This window comes from Euprymna scolopes, chromosome 21 (genome assembly GCF_053919585.1).
Source record: "Euprymna scolopes isolate OS-2025 chromosome 21, ASM5391958v1, whole genome shotgun sequence".
In the NCBI taxonomy this organism is placed as follows: Eukaryota; Metazoa; Mollusca; class Cephalopoda; order Sepiida; family Sepiolidae; genus Euprymna; species Euprymna scolopes.
The window spans coordinates 68,127,145-68,148,838 of NC_136502.1; the positions used below are offsets into that span (position 1 = coordinate 68,127,145).

The 21,694-nt window shown below is 31.8% G+C and overlaps 1 protein-coding gene and 1 long non-coding RNA gene across 3 annotated transcripts in view; one reads left to right on the forward strand and one right to left on the reverse strand.

The window, feature by feature from the left end:
- LOC145243010 (uncharacterized) overlaps positions 1 to 11,308 on the reverse strand; it is a 19,429-nt gene extending 8,121 nt beyond the window's left edge. Inside the window, exon 1 of one of the 2 annotated variants that reach the window (XR_013862843.1) lies at positions 11,170 to 11,308. This is a non-coding gene — a long non-coding RNA (uncharacterized LOC145243010). Of the gene's footprint in view, positions 1 to 8,712; positions 8,859 to 11,169 lie in introns of those variants that run through there. The other variant, XR_013862844.1, reaches the window with a different exon arrangement.
- Positions 11,309 to 11,361: 53 nt separating this feature from the next.
- On the forward strand, positions 11,362 to 21,150 carry LOC145242435 (protein mab-21-like 2). The gene has a single exon (XM_080105488.1). The coding sequence runs from the start codon at positions 14,853 to 14,855 to the stop codon at positions 15,954 to 15,956; it is 1,104 nt and encodes a 367-aa protein (XP_079961614.1). The 5' UTR covers positions 11,362 to 14,852; the 3' UTR covers positions 15,957 to 21,150.
- Positions 21,151 to 21,694: the final 544 nt, after the last annotated feature.

Here is a 21,694-nt window from a genome sequence, read left to right on the forward strand (position 1 = left end):
TACTTATCCCCACCCACACCTAACCCCCACCCATATTAGATGACAAGAGTCTAATTTTGTAAACGAAATAAGAAAAATGTTTTATGTGCCTTGAAATGTCAGTTTTCAAAGGTAATTCTTGGCCTGAAGGCGTAATCTCCCCAATACGGGTGATTACAGAAACATGTATGCACATATGTAGCCATCAATGTTTGTACAAATTATATATATATATATATATATATATATATATATATATATATATATATACATATGTATAACTTGTATATACTTTTTTAACATTGTATTTTTCTTCAATTTCCATTTACTTTTAACAAATTAATATGCTTTTCTATACTTATAAAACCAAAAAAAAAAATAATATTCTAAATGAAAAAGTAAAAAGTTATTTGTAAGAAGAAAAATGATACAAATCTGATTGAAAACATAAAAAAGTCGGAATTGTCAATTAGGCTTCAGCTTCTGTGCCATCGACGAAATGTTGCATCCCTCTGCCTGTTCTACAAGTATTTTAATAGTGAATGCGCTGACGAATTATAAGCACTTGGACCCCCTCGACGTAAATACCTCCAACTAATCCGACAAGCAGCTAAATCCCACCCCTACACAGTGGAAATCCCTAAGTGTAAGAAAGCCTTCTACTTCAATAGTTTCTCCCTCAGAACTGCTAGACTTTGGAACTCCCTTCCGGGATTCTGCTTTCCCAACTGTACTGACATGCAGAAGTTCAAGTGTAATGTGAACAGACATCTTGCTGCTCATCTCCCTTCATAATATCCCTACAACTTATGTCCCCGATAGAAGCTCCCTACTTCAAAGTGGCATTGTGTCTTGTTTGAGGTGAAAATTGAATAAAAAAAAAATACAATTACATTTATTTTTCTTTTACTTCTATTTCTTCTTTGTATATATTTCTATTCTCTCTCTCTCTCTCTCTCTCTCTTAGCTCTAACATATATTCTATCGAGATTTTTGAACAATATTCAATCCAACGTGAGACTTAATAAAAGTAAAATTATATCATAACATAAATATCTGCATTTAGAATATTGAGTATATTTGAATTCAATATCTACCATGTTCTAAGTGACCTACGCCAGTATTTCATGTACCTGTTACATCTAGGAAATCGAACACCATTTTGGTAGTGCTTACCGAGTGTCTTACTATTATTTTTTATTGTTCCATGGTTTGTTTCAGATTATTACTATTATTTTTTATTGTTTCATGGTTTGTTTCAGATTATTACTATTATTTTTTATTGTTCCATGGTTTGTTTCAGATTATTACTATTATTTTTTATTGTTTCATGGTTTGTTTCAGATTATTACTATTATTTTTTATTGTTCCATGGTTTGTTTCAGATTATTACTATTATTTTTTATTGTTTCATGGTTTGTTTCAGATTATTACTATTATTTTTTATTGTTTCATGGTTTGTTTCAGATTATTACTATTATTTTTTATTGTTCCATGGTTTGTTTCAGATTATTACTATTATTTTTTATTGTTTCATGGTGTGTTTCAGATTATTACTATTATTTTTTATTGTTCCATGGTTTGTTTCAGATTATTACTATTATTTTTTATTGTTTCATGGTTTGTTTCAGATTATTACTATTATTTTTTATTGTTTCATGGTGTGTTTCAGATTATTACTATTATTTTTTATTGTTTCATGGTTTGTTTCAGATTATTACTATTATTTTTTATTGTTTCATGGTTTGTTTCAGATTATTACTATTATTTTTTATTGTTTCATGGTTTGTTTCAGATTATTACTATTATTTTTTATTGTTTCATGGTTTGTTTCAGATTATTACTATTATTTTTTATTGTTTCATGGTGTGTTTCAGATTATTACTATTATTTTTTATTGTTTCATGGTTTGTTTCAGATTATTACTATTATTTTTTATTGTTTCATGGTTTGTTTCAGATTATTACTATTATTTTTTATTGTTTCATGGTTTGTTTCAGATTATTACTATTATTTTTTATTGTTCCATGGTTTGTTTCAGATTATTACTATTATTTTTTATTGTTTCATGGTTTGTTTCAGATTATTACTATTATTTTTTATTGTTTCATGGTTTGTTTCAGATTATTACTATTATTTTTTATTGTTCCATGGTTTGTTTCAGATTATTACTATTATTTTTTATTGTTTCATGGTTTGTTTCAGATTATTACTATTATTTTTTATTGTTTCATGGTTTGTTTCAGATTATTACTATTATTTTTTATTGTTCCATGGTTTGTTTCAGATTATTACTATTATTTTTTATTGTTTCATGGTGTGTTTCAGATTATTACTATTATTTTTTATTGTTTCATGGTGTGTTTCAGATTATTACTATTATTTTTTATTGTTTCATGGTGTGTTTCAGATTATTGGCCGAATCAGTATTTGAAAAGTGTGCTTAACATATTTCTTCTAATGCTTGTTTATTTCTCATTAATCTGGATTTTATTTGTATTAAATCAAGTTTCTAGAAAAATATAATGAATAAAAAAAATAAAAAAATAGAAACAATTTCATAAACGTGCAATGAATCAAAACTCAAGAGGGACCCAAAACGCTACTGCAAGCAGTAATTAAAATTAAGGAATCATCCTGTGCAGTCTTATTTAAAAATAAAACTATTCGATTATTTTACATGGCTTTTTGTTGCACAACATTTTCTTTCTGTCACGGAAAGATGTTGTTTGTTTTTCATATGGGAAGAATTCTGTAAAAGTATGTTATGTTATATATATATATATATATATATATATATATATATATATATATATATGATGAAAATAATGGAAATAGTATTCCGACAAAATAGAGAAAATAAAAAAGGAACAAACCGTATTATGTGTTCACCAACGTTTCGTCTTTATTTATTCATTCACCCAGAGGAAGTCTCGAAATAAAGACGAAACGTTGGTGAACATGTGTTCGGTTTGTTCCTTTTTTATTTTCTCTCTCTCTCTCTCTCTCTCTATATATATATATATATACATGTGTGTGTGTGTGTGTGTGTGTGTGTGTGTGTGTGATCTCGTCTGTCTTTCTGTCTGTGTGAGGGACAGTCTCTACTAAACAACTATGTCAATTGTTGGTCTACAGATGTGAAACTTAATATATAGGCGATTTGGACATGTGAAATAAATTTGATTTGGTTGTTAGCGAGTAAAAATAGCTGCTTAGGGGTCAAAATTGAAAAACTACTATATATTTATTACAATATAATAGTCAATAGAGAATTGAATCTAATAATACAAAACCTGCATAAATTCAAATATTATATTTTGTATAAGAGTATTTTATTATATACTTGTCTGGGTTCCCGGCGTTGGCCGAGTGTTTGGAGGTGTGTGTTGAAAAAATCAAAGTGGTTCTAGGCAGGCTCGAATCCGTACTGCAAAGGAGGAAAAGAACGTGAAAAAAAAAAACGTGACGTCTGTGCTGTTGTGTCCATTGACAAATCGGAAGTGACGAAGGTTTAAATTAATCGAAAAGAGGTGATGACTTTCGGAAATATCGACGAAAAAAAAGCGACCCCTCCCTGTAGAAAAGTGGCCAGTTGAGGGTGGAGGAATTAATGTTTTATGCCAATTTTTCGATATTTGTCACCCAAATTTGTTGTCTTAAGGGCCGAGCTTCAAAATGATACCAATCTCGTGAAAATCTGTCGCCTCTGTGGAAAGTTTTAGGCATACATACACACACATACACACATACATACATACATACACACACATATACATACATACATACATACATGCATTTAAACAGACAGGTGAGATTTATATTATAGATTATATAATAGTATTTTATGATGAGGAAACGGCGAGCGACCTGCTAGTTCAAAAATAAAGCCACTCGATTATTTACAGGACATTTTGTGTCCGGCCTTCCCCCCCCCCCCATCACAGGTAAGATTTTGTTTTATTTTTATATGGGTAAGATTCTGTAAAAGTACTTTATATCTTATTTAAACATAAAACTAATCGATGATTTTACGTGATTTTTCTTCTTTTATTTGTTTTTTATATGGGTAATTCTGCACACGTACCTTATTTTCCTCTTAAAGAAAAACTGTGTCTTTGGTAACAGTAATGTGTTGTGTATTACTTTGATTTCTTAGACAAAACACTTTCAGTTAAATGATTTCATTATTGGAATTCGTTGAGTTATTTGTATATTTATTGATTTGCACACTAGTATCCCCATCTTCATAGTTGTTGTTTCACGACGTTTCATCCAACTATCCCTCTTGCCTTCGTCGGGGCTCGTGGCGCAGTGGATAGAGACGTTGCTTCTCTACGGTTCCAGGTGAGCATAGCGGTTTCAATCCTACCCAAAGCCGGCCAGATGATTAGTTGACCAAAAACGTGGTGAGACGACAACAACTATGGAAGGCAGTAATTACTGAAAATACATTTAAGAGATTCAGCATTCCTATCACATCACGGTTAACCAGATGACGAAGGCCAGATGAATAATTGGTCGAAACGTCGTGAAACAACAACTATAAAAATAAGGATAAAAGTCCGCAAATAAATGAATAATTATCCATATAATTATAAAAGTAACTTATCTTTCCTTTGACGCATAAGTAAGTAATAATGTTTTTATCTGAAATACGTTGGTTGAAAAGATCACCGATCCACACAAAGAGGCCTCCAGAGCACTAATAAAAAAGTTTCTTATCCTAATCTCTTTTATTAGTTATTAAAATATGTCCACAAATAATATAACAAACAAACAGTGTGATGAGCAGGCATAGAGTGTCATAACGTTCTCGCAGCGTGAGGACAAAGCAAAAATATAACGCATTTATTTCATTTCTATTTGTGTGTGTGTGTGTTGTGTGTTGTGTGTTGTGTGTGTGTGTGTGTTGTGTTTGTGTGGGGTGTGTGTGTGTGTGTTGTGTTTGTGTGTTGTGTGTGTGTGTGTGTTGTGTGTTGTGTGTGTGTTGTGTGTGTTGTGTTTGTGTGTTCTTTAAACGCATCCTTCTATTTACGCATATTATCTATGATGTGCATTAATGCTGATCATTTTGAGCGTGAAAAGAGTTCTAACATATACACACAATTCATTGCGAATCCATCAAATCATTTTTCCACAATCAAAAGTAAATATTAATGTCATTGGTAACTTTAATTCTGCCGTAATGCATTTCGATTTCTTCGTATGCACACCCGCCATTGCATTCGATAAAAATATCTCGTAAAACATTTTTTGTGCACATTCAAAATTAATATAGCAATAAGTTGTTCAGAGCTGGGAGACTGACTTCTTCCCGAGAAACGCTTGAATGGTTCGGCATTTGTATATATACATCTTATCTTTTTAAATATATCAACGGCTATATGACGTTAAAAATTTTTTTACTCTTTTTAACAACGCTATACATTTTTTGGAATTTCCAACCACTTTTTTCGTTCTAGAATAGAGCATAGTCATACGTTTCATTACAATGAAAAACATATTTTTTAATATTGTACTGGTCAATTTCAGGGCACGTCTTACAATAAAGACGAAACGTTGATTGACACGTAACTTAGTTTGTTCTTTTTTTTTTCTCTATCTTGTCGGAATACTATTTCTATTATCCTCCTCCTCCTCCTCCTCCTCCTCAACATCATACTCATCATCATCTATATGTGTGTGTGTGTGTGTGTGTGTGTGTGTGTGTGTGTGTGTGCGCGCGCGCGCACGCGCATAAACATACTAATCAGTTTACGCGAATCCGTCAATGTTTTAACATTTCCATGTCGCCAGGACTCCAAATATATCTGCAGTTAGAAAAAAAATGTTTTTTTACTGCGAGATCAATTTAGAAACCTGTCGACGGCGTGAAAAAGAAAATGTTGACTCATAGACACCTGTCAATAGTCGTAAAATGTTATTTATCTATAAGTTTTATGTCGGCATTGAGCACTTTTGAAAAAATATTGGTCTTTAGTTCATGTTAACAATATACTGGAAATTCATTGATCAATATATATATATATATATATATATATATATATATATATATATATATATATATATATATAGTATAATCTCCTACTCTCACTTCCTTATATATCTTATGTATCCACAGAAAATGTTATAAGAACATGTTATGAGAAAATGTTATAGGAAAATATATTTTATGTATCCATTTACAGAATTTACTTCGACTTGCCAGCTCTACAGAACGACGTCGTGTCTTAATTTTTCGAGGTGTATTTTTTTTCCGTGTTATATTTTTGAATGTGGGGTCTTGATGATAAAAGGCCTTAATGGTTGGTTTCGATAAACCTTGATTTTAATCATAGTTGAATGTGTAGTGATTTTTCTTTTATATTTAATGCGTTAATTTATTTATAAATTATCCGTGTGTAGGAACAATGTTGTAGGTCACAACTTACTAGAACTTAAATCGACAGAATGTGCGTGGTCTCTCACAGGATAAATTGACTGTCTATAATTATTTTTTTTTTCGGGTGGGGCAAGTTTATTCTTGTTGCCCGAGGCGCCCGACCGGGGAATGCCGGCGGGGATACTCAGGAAATATTTGTAATTGCAAGAGTGCCCCTCCTTTGGGAGAGCTTGCTTAGATAGCCACTTTCTGACCTTGTGTCACATATTGGTGATGTGGGCCACAATTTACATATCTGCCCTCATTATGAATCAAAAACATTTCAATATTATTTTTTTAATTATTAACTTCACAGTGTTGTGATGTTTTACACTGTTTCTTAATATATTTTTTTTTTTACTTAAGAGCAGGCTTTTACACCAAAGCTAGTAAGCATAGTCAAAGAGACAGTTAGATTGAAAGCACCTGACGTAGGATGTTTGTTGTGCTAAGCAGAACTGACTTCTGGGGTACGGTGATTTTGTACTTGATTCCCAAGGAGTTCAACTGTTTATCAAGATCATCTGGAATTAAGCCAAGCGCACTTATAATGATTGGCATGATAAAAGTTTTCTTATCCGATAACTTAGAAAACATCATCATCATATCATCATCATCATCTATATATTAATACGATAGCGTGTGTGTTACTGTGTCAAGCATACATCCGGGTCGTTTAATTGTTATGTACTTCCATTTCTTGTGATAAATAATTTTACCAAAAATTCTTCATAATTTGGGTTTCAGTTTCGATTATATCTAAAGGAACTGAAGTTATATATATATATATATATATATATATATATATATATATATATATATATATATATATATATATATATAGTGCCGGCCAAAAGAAAGTCCGCACTTTTAATTTTTTCAAAAACTGAAAAATTTAAGCTAACTATAATGTAACTGTTTATACAAACTATACCTCATTTGATTAGCCTTTTATTCCTCTATAATTTTACCTGTTCATATTTGACTTTTAGTTGAAATATTCTAGTGTTCTAGTCAATTTAAAAAAAATAACTTCAAATTGAGGAGGCAAAAAGAAAGTCCGCAGCAACAAATTCGCTTAAAACCAGCCTAAATCAGTTTAAAATATCCACTAACAGGCAACAAAGCATCTCTAATTGTAATTGTTGTTGTTCCAGGTTATACAACGTAAGATTTAGTCCATATGCCACGACTTTCTCTTAGTGATCGTCAAGAGCTCAGTAATCTCCACCTTTCTGGTCTATCCAATCGAGAAATCGGCCGCAGATTGAAATGTGATGAGAAAACAGTACGATAAACTGTGCAAAAGCGCCAAAACACCGGTAGTGTTTGTGATACCCCTAAATCTGGTCGTACTAGAGTTACTTCTAACAGGGAAGACAATGCTATCAAATCTGCAGCCTAAGAAACAGAGTTGAAACGGCTCTCCAACAACAGTGCAATCTTGTTAAAAAGTGCTCTGTTTCTACTGTCAATAACAGATTAAAGGGATTTAATTTGCTAGGATATGTTGCAAGACGCAAGCCAATGATTGCTGTACAGAACAGAAAGCGCCATCTGGACTTCATCAGATGCAATGAAGATCATGACTCTTCATATTGGTCAAGTGTTTTTAGCGACGAAAGCAAGTTCAATAGGCTAGGCAGTACGTCCGTCGGAGGAAAGACGAAGAATTTAATCCTAGGTGCTCAGTTTCAACGCTGCAAGGTGGTGGAGGTTCATTTTTGGTGTGGGATATTATTAGTACCAATGGTCTAGGGGATATAGTTCGCTTGCAAGGTCGAATTAATTCGACCAAGTACATTAATATGTTGAGTGAACATTTTCTACCCTACGTTGGTCAGAATATGTATATATACATGAATTTATATATACATATATACATATATATACATATATATATATACATATACATACATATATACACATATATATATATTCATATATATATAATTATATATATCATCTATATATGCATATATGTAATTATATATATACATATATATACATACATATATATATATACATAAATACATGCATGCATCAGAAGTCACCATTAAAAAGGAGTGATCAACATGTGATTAATTACTCGCTATCTTTCGAAGCTCATAACAACATGAATAATGTAATTTCAAACCCTAATTATTTTCAATAAAAAGAGCAAAGACCAAATTTTAAAATAATCAAAGGTTTAATCGAAAAATATACAATATGTTTTTAATCGGTTTTCTTTAAAAAGGATTTCACGAAATTCAACGAATTTTTACTTAATCCAAATAAATATATATAAATTTTAAAAAATCACTTACCTATAAACAATACTAATCAATGAGTGCTTCAATTCTTCATTTATAAGAATTTGCCCATATTTATATTTTATATTCCATGTACTTTTTAAATAAAAGAACAAGGGTCCGAAAAAAACCGCGATTTCGTAAGCGAATATCCGCTGTTAGCAGAGCAGCGTTTCCTCTCTTTCTTCCCGTTGTCAAATACGGATGCCTAAAACGGCTATAATTATTTCAAAAACGTAAAAACAACACATACGCGTGAGCCATCGTGACTTGTGCGTGAAAAAAGGGGTAATTATTTAATGTTGTCTTTCCTTTTACTTTCTGGCATGTGCCTTATCCCCCCCTTTGTCTTTCTGAAATGTTTGCTGTCAAAAAAAAAGTTGGTCAATATGGGCCCCCGTAATTAAAATATGATTACATTTCACTCATCAGTTTTTGCCGTTTAAACACAAACCACCCGACCAATTTTCCATTTTTTTTATTCTCTTAAAGAAATACATGAGTTTTTTATTTCAAATATTTTAATTCTCTTTATGCAGTGATTTCTTTTAATCTTAAAAACGAACATTGAATGAAATAGAAAAAGTTGATGTAGGTGTCCGATATTCACTGGACAATATAACGAAAATATGAGGTTTCATTTAAAAAAAAAATTCTGACTTTACAGGTAAATTTGTAAAAAACTATTCTTTTTTGTTTTAAATTAGATTATTTTATTTATTTATCTTCAATTTGTGATATTTATATATTAGGTGAGAAAATTAATTATTTTCATTTTAACAGACATTTCAAAATGGGGGGGGGGTGAATTTAAAGAAAGAAACGATTGTCTAGAATATTATATTCGATTTATTGGAAAGAGCATAACATTTCACATTAAACCTGCAAATATCGTAAAAATTGAACCAATAGAAAAATTTTGATAGATTTTTAAATTGAAAAAAATTGAAAAAATTTAACTCGTAAAGTTCAATTCATTTTATTACGTAGAAAAAATGGCTGCATGAGCTCGCGGGGGCAATTTGTAAAAACTGTTTGTTTTTTTTTTAATCAAAATATAATATTTCTATTATTTATCAAAAAACTTTAATAGTTTATTTCGGAAGATTATTCCATAAAGAAATTAAACAAACCACTTTCAAAAGAGAAATTACGAGTTTTGTATATTTTATTCGCAGTTTTGTGTTAAGGGTGTAAAATTTCCCAAAAATTCTGACACACCGAGAGCACCGTTGCGACGGGCGGGTGTGGATTTAATACACACACGATGAGAAATATTTACGGCACTGATTCGTGGTGTGTTGGTCAGAGCTGCGACGTTGGTAGGTTCGATCCACGACTGGGGAAAGGTGTATGTCTAGCCGCACTGATGAGTTGTGATACAACGAAACAGTATTGTATGTGGATATATATATATATATATATATATATATATATATATATATATATATATATATATATATATATATATATATATATATATATAACTTTAATTCCGTCAGTTATAATCGAAACCAAAATTAAAACTTATGAAGAATTCTTGATAAAATTATTTAAAAAAAAATAGATTATTGGAGTACCATTAGCTATAATCGAAACTAAAACCAAAACTTATGAGAAATTCTTGGTAAAATTATTTTAAAAAAAATAGATTACTTAAGTGCCATCAGCTATAATCGAAACTGAAACTAAAATTATGAAGAATTCTTAGTAAAATTATTTATAAAAAAATTAAATTACTTGAGTGCCATCAGTTTGGGGATTCGGTTTCGATTCAAGCTGATGAATCCAAGTCTTTTTTTTCTTTTTTTTTTTTTTTTTGCAATCGCAACTTTATAATATGTAAACCTCGATAGAACATTAACTCTATAATAATAATATATACGAAATCTGCAAGAATTCAAATAGTATTTTTAAGCGTATTTTACGACCTGGCTACGCCAGCTTGGATAAATACTTTTGCAGTTTTAACAAAAGAGCTAAAATAATATCAGAGATCAAAGTGTAGTATCTGTTCTTCTGCTGCAGTTGCTGCACTTCCATTTCTTGTTCTCTTTCGGTGGAGGAGAAATCCTTCACGACTGAGACAATTTTTATTTTTGTACCTTTTCTCCACGTTAAAAAACGACACTGGTGTCTAACTCTGTCCCGTGGGGAGGCATAGTAAATAGGTACAATAATATCAGAGCGTTTCCATTTACACTGAACATCTACAGAATGCCAACATAAATATATTACATATGAATCAGTCCCCTGTGGAATTTTCACAGGGCTCGCTAGTTATTATTATTATTATTATTATTATTATTATTATTATTATTATGATACTTCTGCAGTTTACAAACCGAAGTGAAATGATAACATTACTATTTGGAAAGTCATTCCTAACATGGGGAAGGGGCTTTCTTAACTATTTTATACTTTCACCTAACAATTTAATGAACAAAAGATACCGTAAAATTTGAATTTTACTTGAAAATCGTGTCTGAAGTAGCATGGTCCGTAAACAGCAGAAGTGCCATAATATCAATCGACTCCTCTTTCAACAACGCTGTACCGTCATACTTGTTTCGAAGGAGAGTGCCTTTCTTCATCGCCTCTCACCTTCTTCCCGCTGACAGTGGGGTGTACTCTCTCTCTCTCTCTCTCTCTCTCTCTCATTCACTCGGTCGGCCACTACTCGACTTGACAGACACAAATCAGAGCAAAGAAGATATTTCTTTGTTTGTTGTTTTCTTTTCTTTTTCTAACCCTCGGCCAAAAAATCCCGCCTCCTCCACCAATAACCCGCAATATCCCACCACTCTTCCACTAAGACCCCCCCCACCACCACCACGCTCATCACAAGACACGCTCTCCTTCTGCAACTAATAATTTCACCTCAGACAGACAGCTAGAAGTGAAAGAAGGCCGTTCAGAGCTGGCATCTCTCGTCTCTTTTTGGGTCTGAGACGAAAATAACAACAATCTTTTAAAGCCACTGATCTTTTTGTTTCTTTTGCAATTTAATACAATTAATCAATCGTGGCAAACAAACTATTCAATCGTGGCAAAAAAAGGAAAACAGAATTAAAACGCAGTAAAGACCCGAGGTTACTAATCACACAAAACAACACGAAAAGTGAAAGATCTTAAAATATTTCAAACCGATAATTCACAGAAGAAAAAACGACAAGGATAACAATTCTCTGTGTTCTTCTACCCCCCCCCCAAAAAAAAAACCAACAAAAATCTGTCGTGGAATAAAAACTGGAATCAATTCTTAATTCATTTCGAAGAAAACTCGTCATCTCTAAGATTGGACACAAATTTGGCGGATAAAAGCATCGACATTTCTGAAATGCAACTGAATAACGAGGCCACATTTGAACTGAAGAACACGTATCGCAACTACGATGGCGACATCAACGATAGCAGCCATAAAGTTATTTGATTGCCATCAAAACCCAGCGACAATTTTACACGATTTTTTTTTCATTTTGTAACTATGTGCTGATCGGATATAACGGAATTGTCAATCTGTTCGTCTTTTAAAATCGGCAGATTCCCTCCAGGATTTTTTACCAAAATTCCCGAGGAATTAGGGATACCTTCTTCCATTTTTTCAAGTCTTTATAATTCTCAACGGAAGAATCGCTGCATCTATTAACAGTAAAAAAAAAAAAAAAAAAAAAATACACAAAGCCACACCTATATTTTATATATACATATTTCTGATATCCTCTCTTGTCTGGTTTTAATATTTAATATCTAACAGCTTATATTATCAACCCTTCTTTAGGTGTGAATAGCCTTTTTTATTTAGTGTATTTTTGGAAAGAAAAAAATAAATAAAAAACCTGATCACTTGTTTGGGGAGTCTTAAAAAATTGAACATTTTAATAGTTTAAAAACGAAAACTCAAGTTCTGCTTGAGACCCAAAAGGAAAAAAAGCGATTTAGATTTAAAAAAGAATTTAAATCGATTATATTTCACATTCAATTCTTTCCTCTCTACGTTATTTAAGAAATAATTTATAAAAACTTTTTGCTTACTTTTGAAACTTAAAATTTTTCTCGTAGAATTTTGAAACTTCCCATCAGATTTGGTTCGAAAAGGACAAAAACAACATTTGAATGCTTCTTAGCCACCTTTAGCCGCAAAGATGATAAGAACGATTATTTAGAATTTATTTCTTACATTTTAGTACTAGAGTTAGTCACCTATTTATTACAACATCTTAGTACTAGAAGAATTTTTAATTTTGCTTTTGTTGAAAAAAAGAGAAATATTTTTTCAGGGAGTTTTGAGGCTCGACACTTTTCATTTCTCAAAAGAGACATGTTTTTCACATAAATAAATACAAGTCAAACTTTTTTTCACTATATTTTTATTTTCTTTCCTTTTTTTTTCGTCGAGTTTCTTAACAAAACATTCATTTCGTTTTATTTTTTTCTTAAACTAATTTGCCAGCAACATTCAACAATAATCATTTAAAAATATTTGCTACGTCGTTTTCTTTTATTGAACCATTTCAATTTGCACATTTCATTTTTTTACACACCTTGGTCGTTTTGTTTTGGACTTATATTAAAAACGTGTGTATTTCTGTCGTTTACGCAATATAAAAATATATGTGTATGTATGTATATATATATATATATATATACACCCACCCGGCAATTATAACCCTCATTCTAATGTTTTTAATGCATAACTTACATTAAAGTTGTTAACAATAAATATATTGTAATATCAAAGTACTAATATTTCGCATTGAGATCGTGTCCCTTTAAAATTACTGAACACATTTTAAGAAGATTTTTTAAATTAAATAATTATAATTACTGTGCATACACACCTGCACACACGTATGTATAGAACAATAAAAGTCGAAATGAATAACACGAAACATTAATTTATTATGAACAGTTAAAAAAAAAAAACAAGTATATAAATAACTGTTTGGTCTTTGCTCTGTACTTTATATACAGTATTTTGACAAAAATTGCTTTATTGTTGATTTCAAAACAATTAACCGTTTTTTTATGGTAAATATACTTTCAAATTATTCCAGATTATTTTTATCTCGTCGATCAAATTTTAATATTTGTTTAAATTTCATATCAAACTGATATACTATTGACACGGACTTTATATAGTATCTCAGTTTTTTTTTTGTTTTTTGTTTTTTTTTTTGTTTTTTTTTGGCATGTTTGTTTTCTATAAACGTTAAAACAAACGCGATTTGCTGATCGGAAAAGTTTAAGTTGCTGTCGAGATTATTGACAATTTCACATTTCAAACTACGCACATGCAACAACAAAAAAGTCAAAACATAAAAACACCACGATCCCATCTATATAAACAACCCCCCACACACCCACACACTTCATTATTAGAGCATATTAAATGAGATTCTCATTTCTATTTCGTTGTTTATGTAGATATTACTGACAAGCATAGAACAACAAGGTCGTGTCTTTCTACTTGCAAGAAGGACTACCCTTCCCCTGCAGGGTTTCTGTCAATCAAACGAAATAGAGAGACACAGTCATCGCTGTGACGTGTGTTTGAACATCTCCGTGCAAGCCTCGCATACCACCACCACCGCCAGAAACAGCCCACTCCCCCATTATTTCTTACACTATCGACATCCACACACCTTCCACATTTGTAGAAAATATCGACGCTACTCAAAAGACGATTGAGTGCTTTACCTTGGGTGTTTGTTTGTTGTCTTTTTTGTTTGTTTGTTTGTTTTAATCAACAAGGAATATCTTTATTTTGACAACATTATTTTTTTTTATTTTTGAATTTATCTTAAAAACAATTGGAGTTAAAATCTGCACCAAAAAGGTACGTAAAAACATTTTTTTTTTCGATTTTTTTAATCAGCTTTTTATGATCCAAAACGAATATTTTGTCTAAAAAAATTTTTTTAAAAATAGCAAAACTAAAACTACCCTCAATTCAGACTTTCGGTGGTAACTACGAAGAACTGCTAAGAACTGCTAAGAACTGTTTATAACTGCGAATTGTGATCATTAACCGTCTGCTGTTACAGCATTACAGTAGTCGATCATTTCCATTCGATCAGGCGCAGATTCACGCGTAAACAGTTGGACCTTTTCTTGTTATAATTTGTGAGTTCTACAAGCCCAAATCTGTCCTGATGTTACTCGAAGGCTCCGATATGATGGCCGCTCAATCGAAACTTTTGTTTCAATTAAATAAATATTATAACGAAAGGGTCCAAACACGCAAAGCTAATGTGGCCAAAACGGTGCGTGAGGTGTGCAAAGTGGTGCAGGATGTCCTCAAAGAGGTTGAGGTACAGGAACCGCGGTTTATTAGTTCGCTGAACGAATCCAACACGGGTCGGTATGAAGGTCTGGAGGTGATCTCCCCAACAGAATACGAAGTGGTCCTCTACCTGAACCAAATGGGTGTCTTTAATTTTGTCGACGACGGTACTATACCTGGTTGCGCCGTACTAAAATTAAGTGACGGCCGCAAAAGATCGATGTCACTGTGGGTCGAATTCATTACAGCCTCTGGTTATTTGTCTGCCAGAAAGATTCGATCCCGGTTCCAAACTTTGGTCGCACAAGCCGTTGACAAATGCAGTTATCGCGAAGTGGTGAAAATGGTGGCCGATACAACCGAAGTGAAACTACGTATTAAGGAACGTTACGTCGTGCAGATCACGCCGGCCTTCCGCTGTGGGGGCATCTGGTCTCGGAGTGCTGCTCACTGGCCCGTGCCGCACATACCCTGGCCGAATCCGAACCTGATCGCAGAGGTCAAGACAGAAGGATTTGATCTTTTGTCAAAGGAGAGTATTTACATGAAGGACAAGCAGTCGGCGGCCGAGGGTGATGCCTGGGTAATGTCGTTCAAATATGCCGAGGACCGCTTACTCTTTGGAGGCTGCCGGCGTAAATGCTTGAGCATCTTAAAAGCAATGCGCGACCGGCATTTGGAGTTACCAAGCCAACCTATCACCAATTATCACATGAAAACCCTGTTGCTTTACGAATGTGAAAAACACCCGCGGGAGGTTGAATGGGACGACACCTGCCTGGGGGACAGAATCAATGGGATACTCTTGCAGTTGATATCCTGCCTGCAGAACAGGCGATGTCCGCATTATTTTCTTCCAAATTTGGATTTGTTTAAAGGAAGATCACCGTCGGCGATGGATAGCGCGGCCAAACAAGTGTGGAGAATTCTTCGCGAATTACTGACCAATCCTCGAAGCCTGGAAAAACTTTAGGGACCTTGGAGTCCGTAAAAATAAAAGGGGGTTACGGGGGGTGGCAGTTGAACCTGCGAATTTTTAGCAAGAACGGATATTCTGAAGATGCGTCCATTTAATCTGTGCGTTTATTGACAGACTAATGCTAAGCTTGACAGACTAATATCAAGTTTGACAGACTAAAGTTTAGCGTGACAGACTAAACCGAAAGAAATCCGGAGACACATCTAAAAACATATTTCACGATTTGTTTTTTAAATAATTTATAAAATGTTATTTAAGATTCTATTCATTAAACTTAGCCTAGTCGGGTATAAGATCACGGCACTGGGTGCGCTCATAGAGAGAATCAGTATCAGTACCAATGGCTTGTAAGAAATTGCTAGTAACGACCGTAGCCCATGAAGTATAGTTGCTTCCACTCGGATGAACTGCAATTCTAGAGATCATTCAAGGAATTTTCAGTTGCCGAACGTCGTTTTTGTTTCATGTACTCTCCCCTATCCTGGCACCGGAATTCTTTGTGGCTGTTTCAAGTTTAGGACGAAAAATTCTTGAATTATTAAATTCCGGATGGAGCACGCCCGATCGGCGACATACAACAAAAATGAGAATCTCCCGGCATTAGGCACGTCGTAATAAAAAATTAAAAAAAACTACTGTAAATACAGATGCCGCCTAAAGAATTTGGAAACGGGACTGAGTCTATATATAAAAGCATTCCGACGGGAGTGATTCTATAAAAATAACTTTACTTTTTATTAACAGACGTCAAAGGTCAATGTTATTCTGGGTACAATTTGTTGATGCGAGTCTCCGTCAGTATGGAAGAAGACACACATTCGCGCTATAGATCACCATTTGTGATATTTTCAATGAAGGAAAACAGAAATAAAAACGTCAAAATAAATCTGCTGATTGAACTGAAGAAATTAAAGTTTAACTTTTTTTTTTTACCAAAAAATTTCATCGACGCGATTTTTTTTTCTTCGGTTTCCATTGATCCATTTTCTTCTTCCAATGTGCTTTGGCCTCGATTCCATCGTCGTCCTCTGTCCAGCCTGAATTTAAATTCAAACCGATCACTGGATCGATCAGTGAACTGCTGCAAATATCGTTTGCGATAGTCTAAAAAACAAAACTTTCTTTTTTTTTTTCAAAAATTTAACGATAAACATAAGCAAATCTTCGATTCCTTCCAAGATATCAGTTAGCGACACTAACGGAATGCCATCTTCAATTAATTTTATGAAACGATGGCCACACCAATAACAAACCAAGAGATCGAATACTTGGGATACAACATTTTCAGCCAATTTATATCTTGTTATTAATTTATATCTTGTTAACAATTTATACCTTGTTAACAATTTATACCTTGTTAACAATTTATATCTTGTTAACAATTTATACCTTGTTAACAATTTATATCTTGTTAACAATTTATACCTTGTTAACAATTTATACCTTGTTAACAATTTATATCTTGTTAACAATTTATATCTTGTTAACAATTTATATCTTGTTAACAATTTATATTTTGTTAACAATTTATACCTTGATAACAATTTATATCTTGTTAACAATTTATACCTTGTTAACAATTTATACCTTGTTAACAATTTATACCTTGTTAACAATTTATATCTTGTTAACAATTTATATCTTGTTAACAATTTATACCTTGTTAACAATCTATACCTTGTTAACAATTTATACCTTGTTAACAATTTATACCTTGTTAACAATTTATACCTTGTAAGTTGGTGATATTTTTAACTTGCACTGATTTGAGAAAATTCTGAAAGGAAATTCTAACGCATCAAATGTATTTCAGCAGATGTCGTGGGCGTGGGGTACATCATAAATACATTTAAATATAAATTTGTGTGTGAAAAGTAAAAATTGGATTTTATTGAATTATTCTTAACGATTATTAATTAAAACAAAAACTATTGAAACACTATTTTATATCATTTTAATTTTCTGACGCTAAATTTGCTTTTTTATAGTTTGTTAACGTTTCATATCATATTCTTTTAAAAGTTATTTTGGATATTAATAGGGTTGCTTATTTATGAAATACGGTTTCATTTTTGGTTTCTAAAACAGGTTGAAAAATTCGATAATTTCTTGGATAAAAATTATTACAGCTGATGTAAATTTTGTCGGTAAGAACTCATTAAAAATGTTTCTGTAAGTTATGAGTATAAAGTGTTGCAAAAATATCTAATAACAGACCGGAAATATTGTCTCCGGTTCAGACTTTCAAATTTTAGATCTTTCGACTTTTTCTAGGTCTGAACTTGACTAAAATGGATATTTGGAAAAAAAAGAAAACTTTCAAACATTTTCGAAAAGAAGATACAAAATAGAACGTGGTCAATTTTTAGTTGGAAAATGCTTGCTGTTATAGCAACAACAAATAATTGGACGCACTTGAGCTTTGGGTGTGCCTGAATGTTTGATGGCTCCGCAAGAATGCCAAACTCATTACTCACAACGACATGTCAGACAAAGTTTTAAAAAAATTTTCGTTTTGCCACCCGGACTTAATGTTAGTGGTAGGATTAAGGAAGAGCATGTGTTTCTAACCCGACTGACATCTTGCAGTAAATGCCAATTCGGGACAATATACCAGTCAGGAATGCGTTACAATATCGATGCAAATGCTTCTGTGCCGAGTATTGCTTTTAGTTGGCACCATTCAGGTAATTTAATAACAATGATTGTGTCGTACCGCTTTGGTGTTTCGTTTAGCGCGTTGTCACAAGTTTTCAACACCGTTCGTGTATACGTTTCTTTAATTTTAACTTAAAAGCCATAAAAAGCACAAGTCTTCTTTAAACTACCACTAATTCCAAGTTCGGCTGACAACACAAAAATACATTTAAAGTCAATAAAAATAAAATAATAAAAACGTTGTGCGTTTGACAGAACCGTTAAAAGTCAGATTATATTCTACGGAATATTTTAATTTCCAGCTATTTTTTATGGCTTTTACATTAGTGTAGCAATGTAAACAAATGTAAAAAAAAAAAAAAAATAGCTGTGCTACAATAGTGGCGCGACTGAGAAATATTGTTCTACCTTGGATGAGTGGCAATACTTGAGTTTTATCTATAAACACTGTAGTCAGAAATAAAATTTCGGTCAGTTTTTCGCCATTATAATGCATAAGAAAATGGTTGCCACAGTTATTTCTCCGTAATCGCGTGAAATTCGAAAAATGATTTTGAATCCATTAAACGGTGTAATGTAGTTTCCAGGTAAATGACACTATTGATGACTTATATTATTGTAATAGAAATATAGTTGAACAATTAATTTCAATTACTTTAAACCCCATTAAGTAATTAATAGAACATCTAAACATGTGAAGTTAATATTAGTAGTCATCGGTCACATGTAAACTCCATATAGGTGCACTTAACCTTAACTTCACAGATTTATATCTTTTGACACTGTGCTTCTTCAGCTTAAGGTTTTTTTTTTCATATTTTTGGAAAGAGTTCGACTCGAGGCAAAAGATGACGAACTTTATTGAAGCTTGGTGAACCTTTTTCGTAAATCGAAATACTTTCAAGTAATAAAACATTATCGATATATTGAATTCAATTATTTTTGTTAGAAATTCCGACTATTTTCATACATTCAGAATATTCAAAATTTCATATATTCAGAATATTCAAAATTTCATACATTCAGAATATTCAAAATTTCATATATTCAGAATATTCAAAATGAATTGTTTGAATATATTTCGAAATTACAAAAATGTCCCAAACTGATTGGATTTTAATTTATTTATAAATTAAAAAAAGATGTCGCAAACTAATTAAGTTTTAATTTATTTCTAAATTAAAAAAATGTCTAAAACTGATTAAGTTTTAATTTATTCAGAAATTTGCAACATGCCCCAAACTGATTGTTTTAAATAAAAAAAATGTCTCGACCTTATAAATTTTATTTTTGAATTTTAAAAATCGGCGAAAACTGATTTAGTTATATTTATTTCTAAATTAAAAATAAATGTCCCAAACTGATTGAGTCTGAATTTACTTCTAAATTAAAATAAATGTCTCCAACTGACTGAGTTTTAATTTATTTCTAATTTATAAAAAATGTCTCAAACTGGTTTGGTTTTATTCTATTTCTGAATTATAAAACTTGTCAGAAACTGATTTAGTTTTAACATATTTCGAAAACAACTTGTCACTAACTGAGTTTTAATTTATTTCGAAATCGCAATAAAAATAGTGTTCATTTAATTTTAATTTTTTTTTAATTAAAAAGACAAATAAATATACCGAAAACCTAAAATTAAGAATGCCGTTTTTACTTACAAACTAAATATTAACTTGTTTGTAATGCAATTACGATAGACGTGAATAAACCCAAATAAATTACTTTGAATTAATTTCCCAAGAAATCGTCGCCATAAAATAACGATAGATAGAATTATAGTTTGCACCGTGAAATTCTTCGGAAATTAAATTCAAATAAAAAAAATAGTTCGGCGTGTCACTATTGTATGTCAATGGGTCAAATAAAATGTTTAAATAATGCTGCTTCCTGGTTTTCGGAAGTGGAAGAGACTCAAATAAAAATGTTATCAACTCTGCTTTTTCTATCGATCGATTTGTTTTGAAATTGAATAATTAGTTATAATAATTATAATAACTAATCAGTTTATTATAATTATAATATGTAATCAGTTTATAATAATAATAATAATAATAATAATAATTATTATTATTATTATTATAAATAATCGATTTGTATATATTATAAAAATTAATCCGTTTGTAATTATTATAAACATTAATCAGTTTATAATAATTTTTATAAAAATTAATCGCTCTTTAAAATTTACATTTTATTTTGTTTTATTCAAAAAAAGTGAAAACAAATTAGCATTTACGAAAATAGTTTACATTTTTGACCGTCTCCTCCTACTAAAATAGGTGCGGTGGAGGAGAGGGTAAGATTTCGAAATTTGATGTGTTATTTAGACTTCGTTATTCAAAATTAATAACCCTGGTGATCGCTACTCGGGATCGAAACCGTCCTGCTACTGCCCGTGATTAATTCCGATATACCCCTCCTCCATACTTCCTAACGACTGGCGTCCAAGGTATTCAAACGTTTGGTTCTACACTAAAATATTGGACTCTTCCGTGTGAAGGCAATTTACAAAAAAAAAACAAAACAAATCAAAACACATACTACAAATAAAATCACGTGTAAATCTGTCGTACATGAGGAGGAGGAGGAGGAGGAGGAGGGTTATTTATTTATTTCTAAAAAAAAAAAATCAAATTTTGTTCAGATGACATTGTGTAATTGTGAAGTGCTGATATTTTCCGATATATCACATTAGATCAAATTTACTACAAAAATTCTGCAGCTGCATCTTTTTTTTTTTTACTAGATAGTCATCATTTATCAAGGCCTAAAGCCACTCGAAGATATGAAGCCCGTTGATTAAATCGCCACAAAATATGCGGCAATTAATGACGAAATAAACCAAACGGCAAAAATTCGAAAAACAAAGACCGCACGGACGGTGCAGTATATCGATAATAAATCGAAATGAGGTGGAATTAAATATGAAACCGATTCGGATGAGGATGAAAAAAGTCGCAGCATAATTTGCACCATGAATTTCGATGCTTCATTATTATTTTTTTTTTTTTTGATCTTTTTTTATATCATGAAAATCAAAATCATTTTTGTTCCGGTTGTACTTTTTT

Excerpts from the sequence above, each read along its gene's own strand:
- LOC145242435 (XM_080105488.1), top strand. The coding sequence starts at position 14,853 with ATGTTACTCGAAGGCTCCGATATGATGGCCGCTCAATCGAAACTTTTG.